The sequence below is a fragment of the Borostomias antarcticus genome, assembly GCF_949987555.1.
Source record: "Borostomias antarcticus genome assembly, chromosome: 11".
In the NCBI taxonomy this organism is placed as follows: Eukaryota; Metazoa; Chordata; class Actinopteri; order Stomiiformes; family Stomiidae; genus Borostomias; species Borostomias antarcticus.
Window position 1 is genome coordinate 27,041,734 of NC_140244.1, and position 17,500 is coordinate 27,059,233.

The 17,500-nt window shown below is 49.6% G+C and overlaps 1 protein-coding gene across 1 annotated transcript in view; it reads right to left on the minus strand.

The window, feature by feature from the left end:
• LOC311315065 (Krueppel-like factor 15) overlaps positions 1-7,926 on the minus strand; it is a 16,554-nt gene extending 8,628 nt beyond the window's left edge. Inside the window, exons 1-2 of the mRNA XM_084445666.1 lie at positions 7,789-7,926; positions 5,147-6,466 (exon numbers count right to left, since the gene is read on the minus strand). Coding sequence (XP_084301792.1) covers positions 5,147-6,369 — 1,223 coding nt within the window. The 5' untranslated portion in view covers positions 6,370-6,466; positions 7,789-7,926. The remainder of the gene's footprint in view (positions 1-5,146; positions 6,467-7,788) is intronic.
• Between the last annotated feature and the right edge of the window lie 9,574 nt (positions 7,927-17,500).

Genomic DNA, 17,500 nt, shown 5'->3' on the forward strand with positions numbered 1-17,500 from the left:
TCCCTCTCTCTCTATCTCTCCCTCTGTCTTTCTTCCTAGCTCTCTCTCCCCTCCCTCCCTCTCTCTCTCTCTATCTCTCCCTCTTTCTTCCTAGCTGTCTCTCCCCTCCCTCTCTATCTCTCTCTCTCCCTCTGTCTTTCTTCCTAGCTGTCTCTCTCCTCCCTCTCTCTCTATCTCTCCCTCTGTCTTTCTTCCTAGCTCTCTCTCCCCTCCCTCCCTCTCTCTCTCTCTATCTCTCCCTCTTTCTTCCTAGCTGTCTCTCCCCTCCCTCTCTATCTCTCTCTCTCCCTCTGTCTTTCTTCCTAGCTGTCTCTCCCCTCCCTCTATCTCTCTTATTCTACCCTGAGGCTGATCCCATCCTGTAGTTCTGTCAAGTTTAGACATGGCAGAGACCCCCCCCCCCCTGCCCCCCCCCCCTCACTCCCCCCACCCCTTCTCTCTCTCCAAAAGCACTTGATGTTCACTCCCAGCGTCAGTTCATGCACTGCTGTCAATGTCAACCCATGACTACAACTTAGGCAGGGATGAGCGAACGAACGAACGAACGAACGAACTAACGAACGAACGAGCGAACGAACGAACGAACGTCTCAAGACGAAGAATGACTGTAAAAAGTTGCTTGGGTCTCCTTGCTCTTAAGACCACTGCCTCCAGTAGCCGAGACAGGCCAGCGGTCCCACCGTACTGGTCTCAGATCAGCACATCCCTGTTATGATACAGTCAGCTGTGTAACCCTGTACCAGATGACCCCCATGCTGGTCTGCACGGTCCAGACGGTGTGTGTGGGGTACGTTGTATCAACACACCGCACGCAGAGGAGGAGGAGGAGGAGGAAGAGGGCTGTGCTTAAAGGGGGGCTTGGCTGTGTGTGTGTGCGTGTGTGTGTGTGTGTGTGTGTGTGTTTGTGTGTGCGTGTGTTCATGTGTGTATGCGTGTGTGTATGCGTGTGTGTGTGTGTGTGTGCGAGCGTGTGTGTGTGTGTGTGTGTGTGTGTGTGTGTGTGTGTGTGTGTGTGTGCGTGCGAGCGTGTGTGCGTGTGTGTGTGTGTGTGTGTGTGTGTGTGTTGGGGCAGCATGTCCACTCTGGTCACCAGTGTGCCGTGCAGATGCAGAGTCTCACCCAGGGACGACCCGGGTTAAAGCCTGACCTGGACCAGGGTTAACAGGTCCTAGACCAGGGTTAACAGAGCCTGACCTGGACCAGGGTTAACAGAGCCTGACCTGGACCAGGGTTAACAGAGCCTGACCTGGACCAGGGTTAACAGAGCCTGTCCTGGACCAGGGTTAACAGAGCCTGTCCTGGGTTAACAGAGCCTGACCTGGACCAGGGTTAAAGCCCCGGCCAATCTTATCTGGCTTTCAACACACACACACACGCACACACACAGGTACACACATTGCGCAACGACAGCCATAGACGGTGTTGGGGAGGTGGACTTGAGACCGCAGGGTCGCGGTCTGAGCACATCCACCGGGTTAACCTTTGATGTAGCATCGTTGAAGAGTTACCTGGATACTGGGTTTCCCTTTAGGGAGACTGGATTAGATTAGGATTGTGACAGACGGATCCGGCTGGCCCTGTCACTGTCCCTGTCACTGTCTAGGCCGTGAGGTCGCAGACAGGAGAGCCAACGTCCATTAATACGTAATGAATTAAAACACCTGCGTCGTACGACATGGACTCAGACGAGAGAGAGAGAGATGCGCAGCCCAGCTTTGAATTTGGCTCTGTGAACGAGTGCGTAAATGTGTGCGTAAATGTGTGTGTGTGTGTGTGTGTGTGTGTGTGTGTGTGTGTGTGTGTGTGTGTGTAAGTAAGTGCAAGGGCAGACAGTAAGCAAACAGGCATAACTAGTAGGGGCCAAAGTCTACCCCCAATTCAAAGCCTTTTTTTTAATCTAATCTCCGACTCTGCCAGGCCAGGAATGACACCCATAGTCAGACAGTCTGTTTTAATGGGAGGAGCAGATTATATATTAGAACTGCATGGACTCAACGTTATATGAGCTTCCCTGCGGTGACCTCCCCCCCCCCCCCCCTCCCTCCCTCATGTCCCTCTCTGCTGTTCCTCCGATGAAGGTTCATCTAAATGGGCCGTTACTAGGCTGTAATTGGGCCACTAAATTGAGGAATAATAATTATTCTCATTTTTTGTTTCTCAGTGGCAGTAGACTCACTGGTCAGCCTTTTAACACTGAGCTCAGCTACAAACTGAAGACTTTAATCCAGGTTGTGTCGTTAAAAGTTGGGGGGGAAACAATTTGAGAAAAAACAAAACAAAAACTACATTTCAGAACCAATCCAGCGTCTTTAGGGCGGTCCTTCCTAACGGGGCGGTGGATGTTTGGTTTTTATTCTCCGCTCCAGTTTGATTGGATGACATAATTTCCAGTAAGGCGGGTCCTTCACCCTATTGGACATGTAGGCAGTGGCTCTGATTGGTAGCGTCGGTTTTCAGCGCTGTTCTAGTGACGGTCTTTAATGGAGACGTCTCCTGACTTTCAGAGGCGGTCTCCAGTTTGGCGTCACCAGACTGAGCATGCAGCAGTGGTGTGAGGTGGTTCTGGGCGCTAACATGGTACCATAGACCCTCCCTGCTCTACTTCACTATCTCTGTCTAGTCTTCTGATAACGGGGGGAGTTCATAACCCTACGTACTGTACTTGAGGTGCAGTGAAGAGAAGCGTGCAGTGTGTAGTATGCAATGTGATGTGCTGTGTGCAGTGTATAATGTGTAGTTTGCAGTGTGTAGTATGCATTGTAGTGTGCTATGTGTAGTGTATACAGTAGTGTGTAGTATGCAGTGTGTAGTATGCACTGCGGTGTACTGTGTGTAATGTATTGTGTATAGTGTGTAGTTGACAGTGTGTAGTATGCAGTGTAGTGTAATGTATTGTGTATAGTGTGTAGTTGACAGTGTGTAGTATGCAGTGTGGAGTCATGTGTGTAGTGTATAGTGTGTAGTATGCAGTGTGGTGTCATGTGTGTAGTGTATAGTGTGTAGTATGCAGTGTGGAGTCATGTGTGTAGTGTATAGTGAGTAGTATTCAGGAGGAGAAAGTTAGGATGATCCTAAGGGCCTGTGACTGACTAATACAATATTTATTTTACAATGTCCTACTAATAAAACTACGTTTATTGTTCTTTTCTTGTTTTTGGCAAAAAGTAAACATCCAGAGAGCCAAATGCCCCCCCCCCCCCCCCCTGTAAACCTCTCTATTTACATGAAATGGTTCAGTCCTGCCTCAAACTAGGCCAGGAAGGCACAGTGTTGCCAACTTGGCGATATATAAATCTGGCAATTATCCAGACCCCCTTGACTTAATTAGTCAAAAGCAACCAGCGACAAATCTAGCAAGTTTTTCTGGTCATTTGGGGAATTTTTGTGTTGCCAGAGCTCTGCAAAAGCATCTAACATATCCCGTTCCGCGGTTCACGTTACAACCGAGCTCACGAAAGCCAAGTACAGTTCATCCACCATCTCCTCCTCCTCACCACCCACACAACACTCAGCCCTGCACTTCCAGACAGCTGCAGTAGCGGAGTGAGCCGACATCATGACCATTTAGAGCCAGAACTGCTTTTCTATTCATTTTGCCTTCTTTAGAAATGCATATTATGCAAATTAGTTGATTACATCATCTAGCTACTTCTAGCTACTTTTGGGAGAGCCAAAAGCTACTTCTCTTACAGAACACTGGGAAGGTACTTGTGTAACCCGTACGTTTTGGCACGCCCTGTGTGGGAATCGAACCCGGGTCTCCCACGTGACTCACAACGTTTTAACCAGCTGGGACAATGAAAAGCTAGCTCTTCATTGGTGCAGGTGGACGGTATTTAAACTGGGGAGTGAGTTTAACCAACAACTCACTACCTACTCAGGACTCACCAGAACCCAGTTTAGGAGCGCTGGTGTGGAGCATCATGTCTGAGCTTCCTAAAGAGAATCTGGCTTCCAAAAATGAAAAGCAATAAAGAGTTTTAAATGGAAGGTCTGATGGTTTGCGACTGGCTGAGATTTACATTGAAGCGATAACTCATGAGAGGGTGTGGTATATGGCCAATATACCACAGGTTGTGCTGCGGTCACAGACCGTCGATCAGTAGGCCTACAACCCGTGGTATATTGGCCATATACCACAACCCTCGAGTGAGTTGTTGTCTTAATATCGATTTTAGTGAACTCTGCCAAGAAAGGTAGTTCATAAAACTATCACGTTGCTATGGAGTTTCAAAACGACAAACAAAGAGCCCTAGCAACCAAAACTAATACTACTGACCAGGCTAGCTAGCCATGAACGAAGTGTAGCATACCTTTGCTGTGCAACTGAGAGTTGTAAAAGTGGTGATGATAAACCAGAGCGGTAGGCTACAGGACGGATAGAACAACTCAACATTCACATTGAATGTTTCCATTTTTCTGGAGGAGAAACCATTACGTAACAAACAGACGCGAAACTACCGTTTTTAAAGGCAGTAAATAATGTGAATCAGATTGCGAGGTCGGAACTACCCGTTGTATAAAAGCTAGTAACTTCTGGGGGAGGACACCCAGACCTCCTGCTTACTGTGGCCCTCGAAGGTTCAAATTCAAGCTACTACTGGTGGGGCCCAATACCATATTTTCACGAGGCCCAAAATCCCTGCTGGCGCCCTTGAGAGTGTGCAGTGTGTAGTATGCAGTGTGCAGTACACAGTGTGCAGTTAAGTGTGCTGTATGCAGTGTGTATTATACAGTGTGTAGTATGCAGTGTGCAGTAAGTGTGCTGTATGCAGTGTGTATTATACAGTGTGTATTATACAGTGTGTAGTATAGAATGTATAGTATACAGTAGTATACAGTGTGTAAGTGTGTAGTGTAGTGTGTAGTATACAGTAGTACACAGTGTGTAGTATACAGTAGTATAGAGTGTGTTATATACAGTAGTACAGTATACAGTGTGTAGTATACAGTAGTATACAGTGTGTAGTGTAGAGTGTGTAGTATTCAGTAGTATACAGTGTGTAGTGTATAGTGTGTAGTATAGAGTGTGTAGTATACATATACAGTGTGTAGTGTAGAGTGTGTAGTGTTCAGTAGTATACAGTGTGTAGTGTAGAGTGTGTAGTACAGAGTGGATAGTATACAGTGTGCAGTGTGCTCTCACCTCCATCCACAGCCGGGCCAGGTGCAGGCGAAGGGCTTCTCCCCGGTGTGGCGTCTCAGGTGGGCCTTCAGGTGGCTGCTCTTGGTGTACATCTTGGCGCAGCCGGGGAAAGAGCACTTGTGCATTTTGATAAGGTCCGCCACCAGGCTCTTTGGGTACTTCTGCCCCGCCATCAGGAATTCGGACCCGGGGCCCCCCCCACCGAGACCCCCCTCTCCGTGGGGCTTGGCGGCGATGGGCACAGGCGCGATGCGGACGAACTTAGAGGAGGAGGAGGAAGAGGAGGAGGAGGAGGTGCATTTGGTGAGGCTAGCTTGGGGAAGCAGCTGGGGCACCAGGGCGAAGGTGTGTCCCTGGATGTTGACCAGAAGCTGGGCTATCTTGATGTCCGGGCCCGGGGAGGCCTGGGTCTGGACCGGGGGCGCCGGGGTGGGGGTGGCTGGCGGACCGGGCTCCTGTTTGATCTGTACGGGTTGGATCTGCAAAATCACCGGCACACCCGCGCCTCCCCCAGGAGGCCCCTCCCCCCGCGAATCCTCCAGTTTAACTCCGCCCCCGCGGGGGGCGGCCGTGCTGGAGTGAGAGTCCGCCCTCGGGGGAGCGGGGTCGGGCGCGCCGTTCGCCACCGGCACCGTCTGGTCCGAAGGTTCCTCGGCCCCGCCCTCCTCCTCCTCCTCCTCCTCCTCCTCCTGCAGCCCGAGCTCGCTCCCCTCCCCCTCCCCCACCCCCACGTCCATCATGTTCTCCTCCAGGAACTCCTCGATCTCCTCCAGGGTGGGCTGGAACAGCGCAGAGAACGGGAAGCCCCCCTCGTCGTCCCCGTCCTCCTCCGCCCCCCCTCGCTTGGACCCCCGGCCCGACCTCGGCCCCGGGCCCCGGGCCTCCCAGGCCAGCCCCATGGGCAGCAGCGGGGGGCCCGAAGGAGGGGGAGGAGCAGCGGCCTGGGAGAGGAGGAGCAGGTCCAGCAGACCGTCCTGGCTCTCTCCGCCGGAGGAGGAGCTACTGGACCCCCCACCCGGGGCCAGGGGCCCCCCAGGGCTGGAGCAGCAGGACGGCGAGGCGCTGGACGAGTCGCTCAGGTCGTCCTCGGAGAACGGCGAGGACGAGGACGACGGCGGGTGGTGGCAGGACATATGAGCGGCGCCGGGCGGCGCCATGGCGCCACCGCCGCCGCCGGCGTAGAACAGGAAGGTCTCCTCGCCCAGTGACAGGTGGTCCACCATTCCTGGGCTGAGCCAATCGGGTGTCTGCTCTCGCCACGCCACCGCGCGGGGGGGCGGGGCTTGGTGAAGGTAGTCAGACGCCGGTCTCCTTCTCCCCCTACACAAGAAGAAGAACTGGTCACAGGAGGACCAAAGGAAGCAATACCTGCCGCTACAACCAATCATGTGTGTTTATCACAGCTCAGATCCTCAGGAGGAGCAATAAGCATCATGTTCTTTATAAGACTTTGGGAGGATCTTTCCATAATAAGCCTTTATTAAACTACTCAGATTAAGGGCAGACAAGCTCTTCGTTCTAACCAAGCCTCTTCAGAGACATGCATGCCAAAACGAGGAGTGTTTCCTCTTGCACTCCACGTAGCTCCAGCAGCCGCGGGGCAGAGCCAGTCACGTGTGAGGAGGATGGAATTTCAGGCGCATGTTTCCGTTCACACGCGGTGGCGCGGTGGCGCGGTGGTGGCGCGGTGGCGCGGTGGTGGCGCGGTCGGTGCGTCAAGGTCGAAACTAGAAGGCAGCCGAACAAGTGAATCGAGAAGTTTAAGTCCACCTGGGTGTCATTGCTGCAAGTTTGACACATTATCGATACGTTGTATCTAATTCTCATGTAATAGCTTTAGGAGGATATATCGGGAGAGTTAAGGTGTAGGATTTCTATCCCCATTTTTGCGATTATAGAATCACCAGACATTATGCATATGGGTGTTTGTTTGGTTATCACAATGCATTCATTCAGTGATCGATTGGTAGACCTATGGTACGCTAATAACTGGTCATAATTAGACTACAGTAACAGGCTGCTCGAGTAATGCGCCCCCTCCTGTATGAACCTCGACCGGCTCTTCGACCGAGAGTAACCCCCCAAGAGAGAGACAGCCTAAACATCCTGAGACGCACAGAAAGTTCATTACGAAGAGATAGCCGCCCTAATAAGCTACTTTGAGAGAGAGAGAGAGAGAGAGAGAGAGAGAGAGAGAGAGAGAGAGAGAGAGAGAGAGAGAGAGAGGGAGAGCAAAGCAACTGAAATTAATGAAAACATAATTCATTCAACCAATGTAATTTCAGGGTGCGTGAACATATGGCAACTTTTTATTATGGGAATAACTGGTCACTATATCAGCCAAGTCCGTCTGGGCAAAGCAGCAGATTCTATTCCATTTAAAAGAACACGCATAGACGAGTAAGTCCTGTCCGTCACATATCATTTCACGCAAGCCTCCAAACTAATGCATTCCTTCCCTCATGGCAGACAGTCGGTCAGTCACGGTAGTCACGCTGCCTTCTCCGCGTAAACATGCGTACGGGACGAGGCAGGGGTCAAGCCGCTGCGCTCACAGACGCGGGGAGCCTCGCCAAAGCATACCGGCGTTTTTCCACTGGGCGACGGGAAAACGGCTCAGTCATGAATAGAACTCCACTCACCTGTATGAGATGAGAATACTACAGTCCTTTCAAGTGTATGTTACGTCCTCGAGTGCGTGGCAGCTTCTCATGCGCGTCTCATCCGGGCGCAATGGACTGGGCACGCTGCGCCGCGCTAGACTGAGGCAGCTGCTCTACAGCCTGCTCTGCTCTCCCGTCACATGACTGGCTGCAGGTTATAAGAGTAACATTAGGGGTCGGTTTATGAAGGCTCGTCTGCTCTCTCTGTCGCTATTGGTCCAGTGTGTCCGGGGGCTGGGCCTGGGACGTCTCACCCCCTCGTCACTACTACGACGGAACGGAGACTATGGGCTCTTGTAAACAATGCAAGTAGCCCAGACCAGCAACATTGCAGGCGTATGGGTTTGACTCACACACTTTTTTACACACAAAAAAAGTTGTCACACGCAATTCATAATGTTACTGTACTTACATGTATTTGAATTATTTACTGTCAGCGTTGTGTGTTTGCAACTCAAATGAATGCGGCCCATATGAAGAGGATTGGTTCATGCAAGGTCAAGGTCAAGGTCAACTTTATTTATAAAGCACGTTTAAAATCAACCGAAGTTGCACCAAAGTGCTGTACAATATATAAAATAAACTAAAACAAAAAACAGAATAAAGTGCACGTAATCACAGAACAATAAAAGGACAGGACACAGAACAGGACGAGGGATGTAGGCTATCAGGCCTCAAAAACCAGTGAAAACAAGTGCGTTTTAAGCTGAGACTTAAAGCATGCAGAGTGGCTCTTGAGATGAGAGCCACACCTAGGCCATGGGGCAGGAGCCACACCTAGGCCATGGGGCAGGAGCCACACCTAGGCCATGGGGCAGGAGCCACACCTAGGCCATGGGGCAGTCTGCAGTCCCAAAGACTGGAGAATAGGGCCTCAGTTGTGCTCGACAGCGCCCAGTCTGTTTCTATATCTCCAGACTGAGATACTCATCAGATCATTCCATCTGCACGAGGACGACCACAGATCGGAGCAGATTGCTGAATAAACCAGCCTAGTATAACACACTGCCTTTCCTTAATACAACATGGCTTGTTTTTCTCTGAACCCCGTCAAGGAAACCCTTGTGGGACATCAACCTGCATCATTAGCTCATTATGGAAGTGGGAGTGGGAATGAGTTTCTATCAGCTACTCAGTGTGATAGCGCAGCATGTGTAGCTGCTGTTGTAGGTGAACAGGATAGGATGTGTTCATATAGAGATGAACAGCTTATTCAGGGAGATTCACCTCCACCGGGAGACTCAACCACAACCTGGAATAATGGTTGCCTGGTAATCCAAGAATCACTGTCATATTCCCCAAAAGTAATTCAAATAATACCCAGATAGCAAGCGGATGTGTAATGATTCTGGGCCATATATGGGCCGGAACTAAGCCACAAGGGCCAGATCTGGCCTGTATATGGCCCAGATCCGCTTGCTATCTGGGTAGCCTTATATGATAATAATAATAATAATAATAATAATAATAATAATAATAATATTAATAGCCTTATATGATAAGTGAAGTGTGAGGTGTGTGGTTAGAGACCTCTTCTTCATGGGGGGGTAAAGTGTGTGGTGTGAGACCTCTTCTTCATGGGGGGGTGAAGTGTGTGGTGTGAGACCTCTTCTTCATGGGGGGGTAAAGTGTGTGGTGTGAAACGTTGCTTGTTGTTGAGTCCAGGGAGCTTTGGGAGAGTTACACAACACGCCCTCTCTGGTACACATGTAAACACAACATGTCCCCCATCCTCCCCTCCCCTCTCTCTCTCACCCCTCCTCTCCTCCCTCCTCTCCTCCTTCACCCCCTTCCCTCCCCCCTCCCTCTCTTCTCTGTCCTCCCCCTCTCCCTCTCTCTCCCTCTCTTCTCTGTCCTCCCTCTCTCTCCCTCTCCCTCTCTGTCCTCTCTCTCTCCCTCTCCCTCTCTTCTCTGTCCTCTCTCTCTCTCTCTCTCTCCCTCTCTTCTCTGTCCTCCCTCTCTCTCCCTCTCTTCTCTGTCCTCCCTCTCTCCCCCTCCCTCTCTCCCCCTCCCTCTCTCCCTCTCCCTCTCTTCTCTGTCCTCCCTCTCTCCCCCTCCCTCTCTCCCTCCCTCTCTCTTCTCTGTCCTCCCTCTCTCCCCCTCCCTCTCTCCCTCTCCCTCTCTTCTCTGTCCTCCCTCTCTCCCCCTCCCTCTCTCCCCCTCCCTCTCTCCCTCTCTTCTCTGTCCTCCCTCTCTCCCCCTCCCTCTCTCCCCCTCCCTCTCTCCCTCTCCCTCTCTTCTCTGTCCTCCCTCTCTCTCCCTCTCTCCTCCCTTTCTCTCTCCCTCTCCCTCTCTTCTCTGTCCTCTCTCTCTCTCTCTCTCCCTCTCTTCTCTGTCCTCCCTCTCTCCCTCTCCCTGGTTCTAATCTAATGCGTTTACTAGACAGCTTAGTTGGCTTTTGTTACACTGAGCCGTCTCATCCTCCTGAGTGGATTACACCATCGCCTTTTACCTACATCCACACATGCTGGTCCTATATGTTACACCTACTGTACCACACACCCACCACACACCCACACACCTACCACACACCCTGGGCTGGTCACCTACCACACACCCACACACGCTGGGCTGGGATGGGGGTTGAGTTACTTTCATACCTACAGGACATCCACACCTATGGGCTGGTCTAGGACATCCACACCTATGGGCTGGTCTAGGACATCCACACCTATGGGCTGGTCTAGGACATCCACACCTATGGGCTGGTCTAGGACATGCTCACCTATGGGCTGGTCTAGGACATGCACACCTATGGGCTGGTCTAGGACATCCACACCTATGGGCTGGTCTAGGACATCCACACCTATGGGCTGGTCTAGGACATCCACACCTATGGGCTGGTCTAGGACATGCACACCTATGGGCTGGTCTAGGACATGCACACCTATGGGCTGGTCTAGGACATGCCCAGTGTATGGGCTGGTCTACAGAGTGAACGTCACACACACACACAGTCACCATTTACATTGAAGTCATTTAGCAGACACTTTTATCCTAAGTAACTTACACAAATTGCATTTAACATAGGTTGTCAGTGTACTACTACCAGAACAAGTGTATTCCCTTAAACACGATTGATAAAGAGCATAAACTAGTGCTGAAGGCAAAGTGCAAGTGTAGTGAAACATGAACCAGGGTTTAATCAGAGGGAGGTTCTGTTACAACACAGATAGGGTTCTCCTTTGGAACCGGGAGAGGGAGGAAGAGGAAGAGCGTGATGTGCCGTCCTGTATGTGTTTGAGAGGAGGAGGAGAGATAGAGAGAGAGAAAGAGAGAGGGAGAGAGAAAATGTGTACGGAAGAGTCTCTCTCTGTGTGTGTGCGTGTGTGTGTGTGTGTGTGTGTGTGTGTGTGTGTGTGAGTGTGTGTGTGTGTGTGTGTGTGTGTGTGTGTGGATGGATGAAGGAGAGAGTGAGTTAACACAGATATGACCTAAATCCTCTAGAGACCACATGCTTAAACATGAGCTCCAGCAACAACCCCCCCCCCCCTCCCCCCGAACACACACACACACAAACACACACACACACACACCACACACACATACACACACTTTGTTTTCCTTCTACCATTTTTTTGTTTGATTGACCCATAAAAACAAGGCGAGGTCAATGCCCCACTGCTGTGGCAACAATCACTGAACTACAGCACACAGTCCAGCTGGTTCTGCATCTGCCCTCCAGAACACTGAACTACAGCACACAGTCCAGCTACAGCCCAGCCCTACACACACACACACACACACACACACACTACACACACACTACACACACACTACACACACACTACACACAGCCCAGCCCTACACAGCCCAGCTGGTTCTGCCTCTGCCCTCCAGAACACAGAGAGATAACGAGGGATTCTGATTCCAGAACACTGAGAGATAACGAGGGATTCTGATTCCAGAACACAGAGAGATTCTGATTCCAGAACACAGAGAGAAAAAGAGAGATTCTGATTCCAGAACACACAAAGCAAACAAGGGATTCTGATTCCAGGCGCTGTGTTAGTATCAGTCTAACCCAACGAACGCCAAAACACGAGAGGGAGAGAGAGAGAGAGGACATAGACCGCCGTTTCTCTCGCCTGTACTATACACACTGAAGATGAGCAGGAAATCAACTATTCTGGTCCCTGACCTCCCTGAAACCGATGAGGGGGACGTGACTATCCTCACCCCCAACGGCCTTCTGGGTGCTCTGGTGTCAGGAGGAGAACGTCTGAGAACACGGAGCGTCCTACGAGTTCTGGGCGTTGGAGAACCCCAGCCTCACATGTAGAACCCCGGCCTCACATGTAGAATCCCGGCCTCACATGTAGAATCCCAGCCTCACATGTAGAATCCCAGCCTCACATGTAGAACCCCGGCCTCACATGTAGAACCCCGGCCTCACATGTAGAACCCCGGCCTCACATGTAGAATCCCAGCCTCACATGTAGAACCCCGGCCTCACATGTAGAATCCCGGCCTCACATGTAGAACCCCAGCCTCACATGTAGAACCCCAGCCTCACATGTAGAACCCCAGCCTCACATGTAGAATCCCAGCCTCACATGTAGAACCCCAGCCTCACATGTAGAATCCCAGCCTCACATGTAGAATCCTAGCCTCACATGTAGAATCCCAGCCTCACATGTAGAATCCCAGCCTCACATGTAGAATCCCAGCCTCACATGTAGAACCCCAACCTCACATGTAGAACCCCAGCCTCACATGTAGAATCCCAGCCTCACATGTAGAATCCCGGCCTCACATGTAGAATCCCGGCCTCACATGTAGAATCCCAGCCTCACATGTAGAATCCCAGCCTCACATGTAGAATCCCAGCCTCACATGTAGAATCCCAGCCTCACATGTAGAATCCCGGCCTCACATGTAGAACCCCAGCCTCACATGTAGTGCTGTGACATTCACCTCGCTCCACGGAGAAGAGTATCGCTGTATTTGGTGACAGGATATCTTTACTCAGGCAGTGTTGTTATAGATAAGCTTCTTACTGTATACAGTTGGCCTATCTGCATTTTCACAGACAAGTCACCGCCACCTATTGGTTGACTAAGCAAACTACACGTACATCTATTATGACGCCTTGCCACTCACTATGATGACCGGCAAAACCCGTTATAAAAACATAATTCAGCTCACTGGTTTGTCAGTTATCATTATGCATTCATACACTTGAACATGTCTGATTGAAACCACAACTGCAAAGCAAATAGGCTACAGATTCCCCAGAAAATGCCCAGAATAGAACAGAATGTTCCAAAGGTTCTGTCCAGTAATATGGCACATGACTTCCTTTCTTCCACCCTGTTTATTTCAATAAAAATGCTTGTAGGCTATTCCTTAAAAATATATATTTTACATGCTATGCTGTGTAATTTTCTATGTTTCTGAGTTTTCCTGACTGGTGTTCCGGAAAAGAAGCAAGATTCTGGATTCTGGTTCTGGAAGGGACTATTATGATGTGAGACACCCAGAAGCCTGGTCAGCCTACCTGTTAAAGGTGGTTTATGACGATGTGAGTGAGTTAGCCTTGTTCACTCAGAAAGGCTCATAAAACAGTTTCTGTGGTGTGAGGTAATTTGATACTGTATACAAGCCCCTGGATACTGTACAGAAGGATCATTTTAGACAAAGTTACCTACATTATTCATGTTATTTTAATATCCATACATGCCTTTGGCCATGAGAGTGATTTAATTCCAAGGTTAGATCAGGTAGAAAGTAAAAACAACTGAACGGAGACAGGCCCCGATTTTTTAATTAGGTCATTAGAGCCGACTAAATGGCAAATTAGTGATAATTACTGAAAGCACTACCCACAGCTGCCAGTAGGTGGCACACAATGTGCGCACCCACACAGACGCGCGCACACACACACACACACACACACACACACACACACACACACACACACACATACACAAAATATCCGCTGGCCGTGATAATATTTTTTTCTATGTTCTACCCTGTTCACTAATGCAAAAAACTTTATCGATCAGAACAGTGTTGCACGAAATGTCTTCTCGTCAATCTAGCGGTCAGTCAAATTGAGCAAACGGACATAATTGGATTCCTCTCGGCCCACAGAATCTAGCAATGTGCATTTCGATCAGTTTGAAGTTGATTAGTCTGGTTCTGAGCTCAGAGAATAACCTCCCATTCAGCACCATTCAGTGGGACGTACTGTACAGTACCCGCGGCCTCCTCCGAGCCGGACACGCCTGGAACACCTCCCTAGGGAGGCGCCCAGGAGGCACCCTCACTAGATGCCCCAACCTCCTCAACTGGCTCCTCTCGACGCAAAGGAGCAGCGCCTCTCCTGATCACAAGGAGGGAGCATGATGGTGTTCATCCTGAACCAGAGAGAGAGGTTCCGCATCCAGGGGAGGGAGCAGTGACATCATACCTACACGGTAAACAACAACAGCCAATTGACATGTAAACAATTAACCGGCAGCTGAATCTGATAAAGGGTTGGAATGCAGCACCGCTGCCCGGATCCTGTGGAAGAGAGGATGGACTGCTGTGTGTTACCTCTCTGGCATCGTGATCAGTCACATAGCTTTTGATTAGCCGGCCTTGCACACACACACACACACACACACAACCACACACACACACACACACACACACGCACTCGCACACGCACACACACACACACACACACACACACACACACACACACACACACACACACACACACACACACACCAACCCAAGAGGCACGTCTGCATACAGTCACAGACATCAACAATAATATTGTTGATCCCTCAGGTTAGACGGTGTAACCTACATCTCCTCAAGTCTCCTGTGTTCAGTAGCAGTTCAGAACAACTCAAGTCTCCTCAGTGTTCAGTTCAGAACAACTCAAGTCTCCTCAGTGTTCAGTAGTTCAGAACAACTCAAGTCTCCTCAGTGTTCAGTTCAGAACAACTCAAGTCTCCTCAGTGTTCAGTAGTTCAGAACAACTCGTCTCCTCAGTGTTCAGTTCAGAACAACTCAAGTCTCCTCAGTGTTCAGTTCAGAACAACTCAAGTCTCCTCAGTGTTCAGTTCAGAACAACTCAAGTCTCCTCAGTGTTCAGTTCAGAACTCAAGTCTCCTCAGTGTTCAGTTCAGAATAACTCAAGTCTTCTCAGTGTTCAGTAGCACTTCAGAACAACTCAAGTCTCCTCAGTGTTCAGTTCAGAACAGCTCAAGTCTCCTCAATGTTCAGTAGTTCAGAACAACTCAAGTCTCCTCAGTGTTCAGTAGTTCAGAACAACTCGTCTCCTCAGTGTTCAGTTCAGAACAACTCAAGTCTCCTCAGTGTTCAGTTCAGAACTCAAGTCTCCTCAGTGTTCAGTTCAGAATAACTCAAGTCTTCTCAGTGTTCAGTAGCAGTTCAGAACAACTCAAGTCTCCTCAGCGTTCAGTTCAGAACAACTCAAGTCTTCTCAGTGTTCAGTAGTTCAGAACTCGTCTCCTCAGCGTTCAGTAGTTCAGAACAACTCAACAAGCTGTTTTATATCGACTCTCACAGATGAGGTAAGTGGAAAAAAGAAAGGACTGTTTGTTGTTATTGATGCTGTGGAACACACACACACACACACACATATACCACACGCATACACACCACACACACACACACACACACGCAGGCCGGATTCAGGACTGTGTGTGTGCCTCCTCTGTGGGCTTGAAGGTTTGGTTTATATTAGTCCAGAGTTTCCCTGAGCTAAGCTGCAGCTGACCTATTACACCAATCTCTCCCCACAGAACCTCTCTGTTCAAACCCTTTAGAAGGCACGTTTTCACCAGACCTCTTTCCACTGCCTCGTAAAAGAAATTAGCATTAAAAATGAAACCCCAGGTATGATGACATCACGCTTTTGGTGTCCGGCGATATGCCTGTCAGGAGGAGTCGAGACTGGGGAAGAGGTTGTACTCTGACAGCCAATCCACGCAAAGGGAACAGCGCTTACATCACTGCTGGTGTTGGTCTGGGTCCATTTCACTTTGCTTTGTAGATCTGGTCTAAGGTGAGGTTTCATAGGTACAGGTACTGCATTTGTAACGCGCTTCCCATCCAGTTGTTACACTGGCCCGGAGCGCCATTCACACACCAATGGCGGCAGCTGCCATGCAAGGCGCTTGCCTGCTCATTGGGAGCAATTTGGGGTTCAGTGTCTCGCCCAAGGACACTTCAACAGGTAGTCAGGAGGAACCGGGATTCGAACCACCGACCCTACGATCACTGAACGACCCGAACGATCCATCATCTGCCGGATGCCAACGGTGCTGAAAAAATGTAAAATAAAATAAAAGTCAACTAGATTTCTGCTGCAGAACCGCTGTAGTGGCTTCAAAGATGTATCCAGATGTTTCAGCAAGCTTCTTGGAACACTTTGTTTGGTGTGTCCATGTTTTATTTGATCTGGTAGCAGCTAAGCCGGATATAACCTGATGCTAAACCGGGAGCAACCTCATACAACGCCGGACGCCAAGTCCTGGATGAGGCTCTGGAGCAGCGGCTCTCGACCAGATCTGAATCTGACAGCCAATGGAAACCAGGCTCCCTGCGTTCCACACGCTGCTGGCTGGGACCCTCATGCTGAAGTGAAAAGGGTTCCATATGGAACCCTTTTTTCAGAGGGTTCTTCTGTTTTCACAAATGGTTCTATAGAGCAGCCTTTTGTTAGAGTGTAAAGCCGCAGGAGAACCCCTCAGAACTCCTGACAAATGTATACATTTGTGTTGACAAATCTTTTTAGATACAGTACATGCTAATGTACAGTATGTAAACTGACGAAAATACACACACAACAGAAGTAACAATGATGTCTCTCTCTCTCCTCGTCTCTCTCTCTCCTACTGAAGGGTTGGGCATTTAGAGATCAGCTTCATAAGAAAATCACACTCACTTCCTGTTTCCAAGCCCCGATCCATTCCTCCCCGCCTCAATCAACGAGTGAAGACCTTGAAAATGAGGGGGGTGCTTGGAAAAAGTACTTGAATGTCCTTGAATTTCATTTTGTAATGTCTGTATGAACCCCGTCATGCATCCTAGACATGAAGCTCCTGTCTGGTTTGGTAGTCTAAGCTCCTTTCTCTCCCCTCCCCTGTCTCTGTGACTCTGTGCCTTATGGATCCTTATCCTCCTCAGGAAAGGAATGTTTTGATTGTGTGTATTACTCTGAGTAATAAAAGTGCATGTTTTTCAAACCCTCTGTGGTTCGAGCGGCTTTGTGCTGCGTGAGGTCAAGCGCAGGGTTGTGTCTTCACCACAAGATGGCGCCAGACGTCCTTTGAGTTCGCACTGCTGACACGATCAGGTCTAAGAGATCTTTACATCAAATAAACACGCACCAAAATACATTATCGGTTTATTAAAGTGCTTTACGTGTAGGGAGATACCTGTACAATACTTTTATAATGAGTTTAGGCATATCCTCCCCTCCTGCATACAAGGGAAATTTACGGCACAGGACAACTTTGAAAACAATGAGCACACTTTGGGGTTCTCTGCTTAAATAGATACATCTCATAGTTTAATAAACGCAACACTGATCATGTCTGATCCATTTGACAGGGACAGACGAGCTGAATCACTACTTATTGCACATTGTCTGCAATCATGACACTTGAAAACACGACACTGGTGATTAGGAACATGTCTCACTGTTCAACAACACACAGTATAT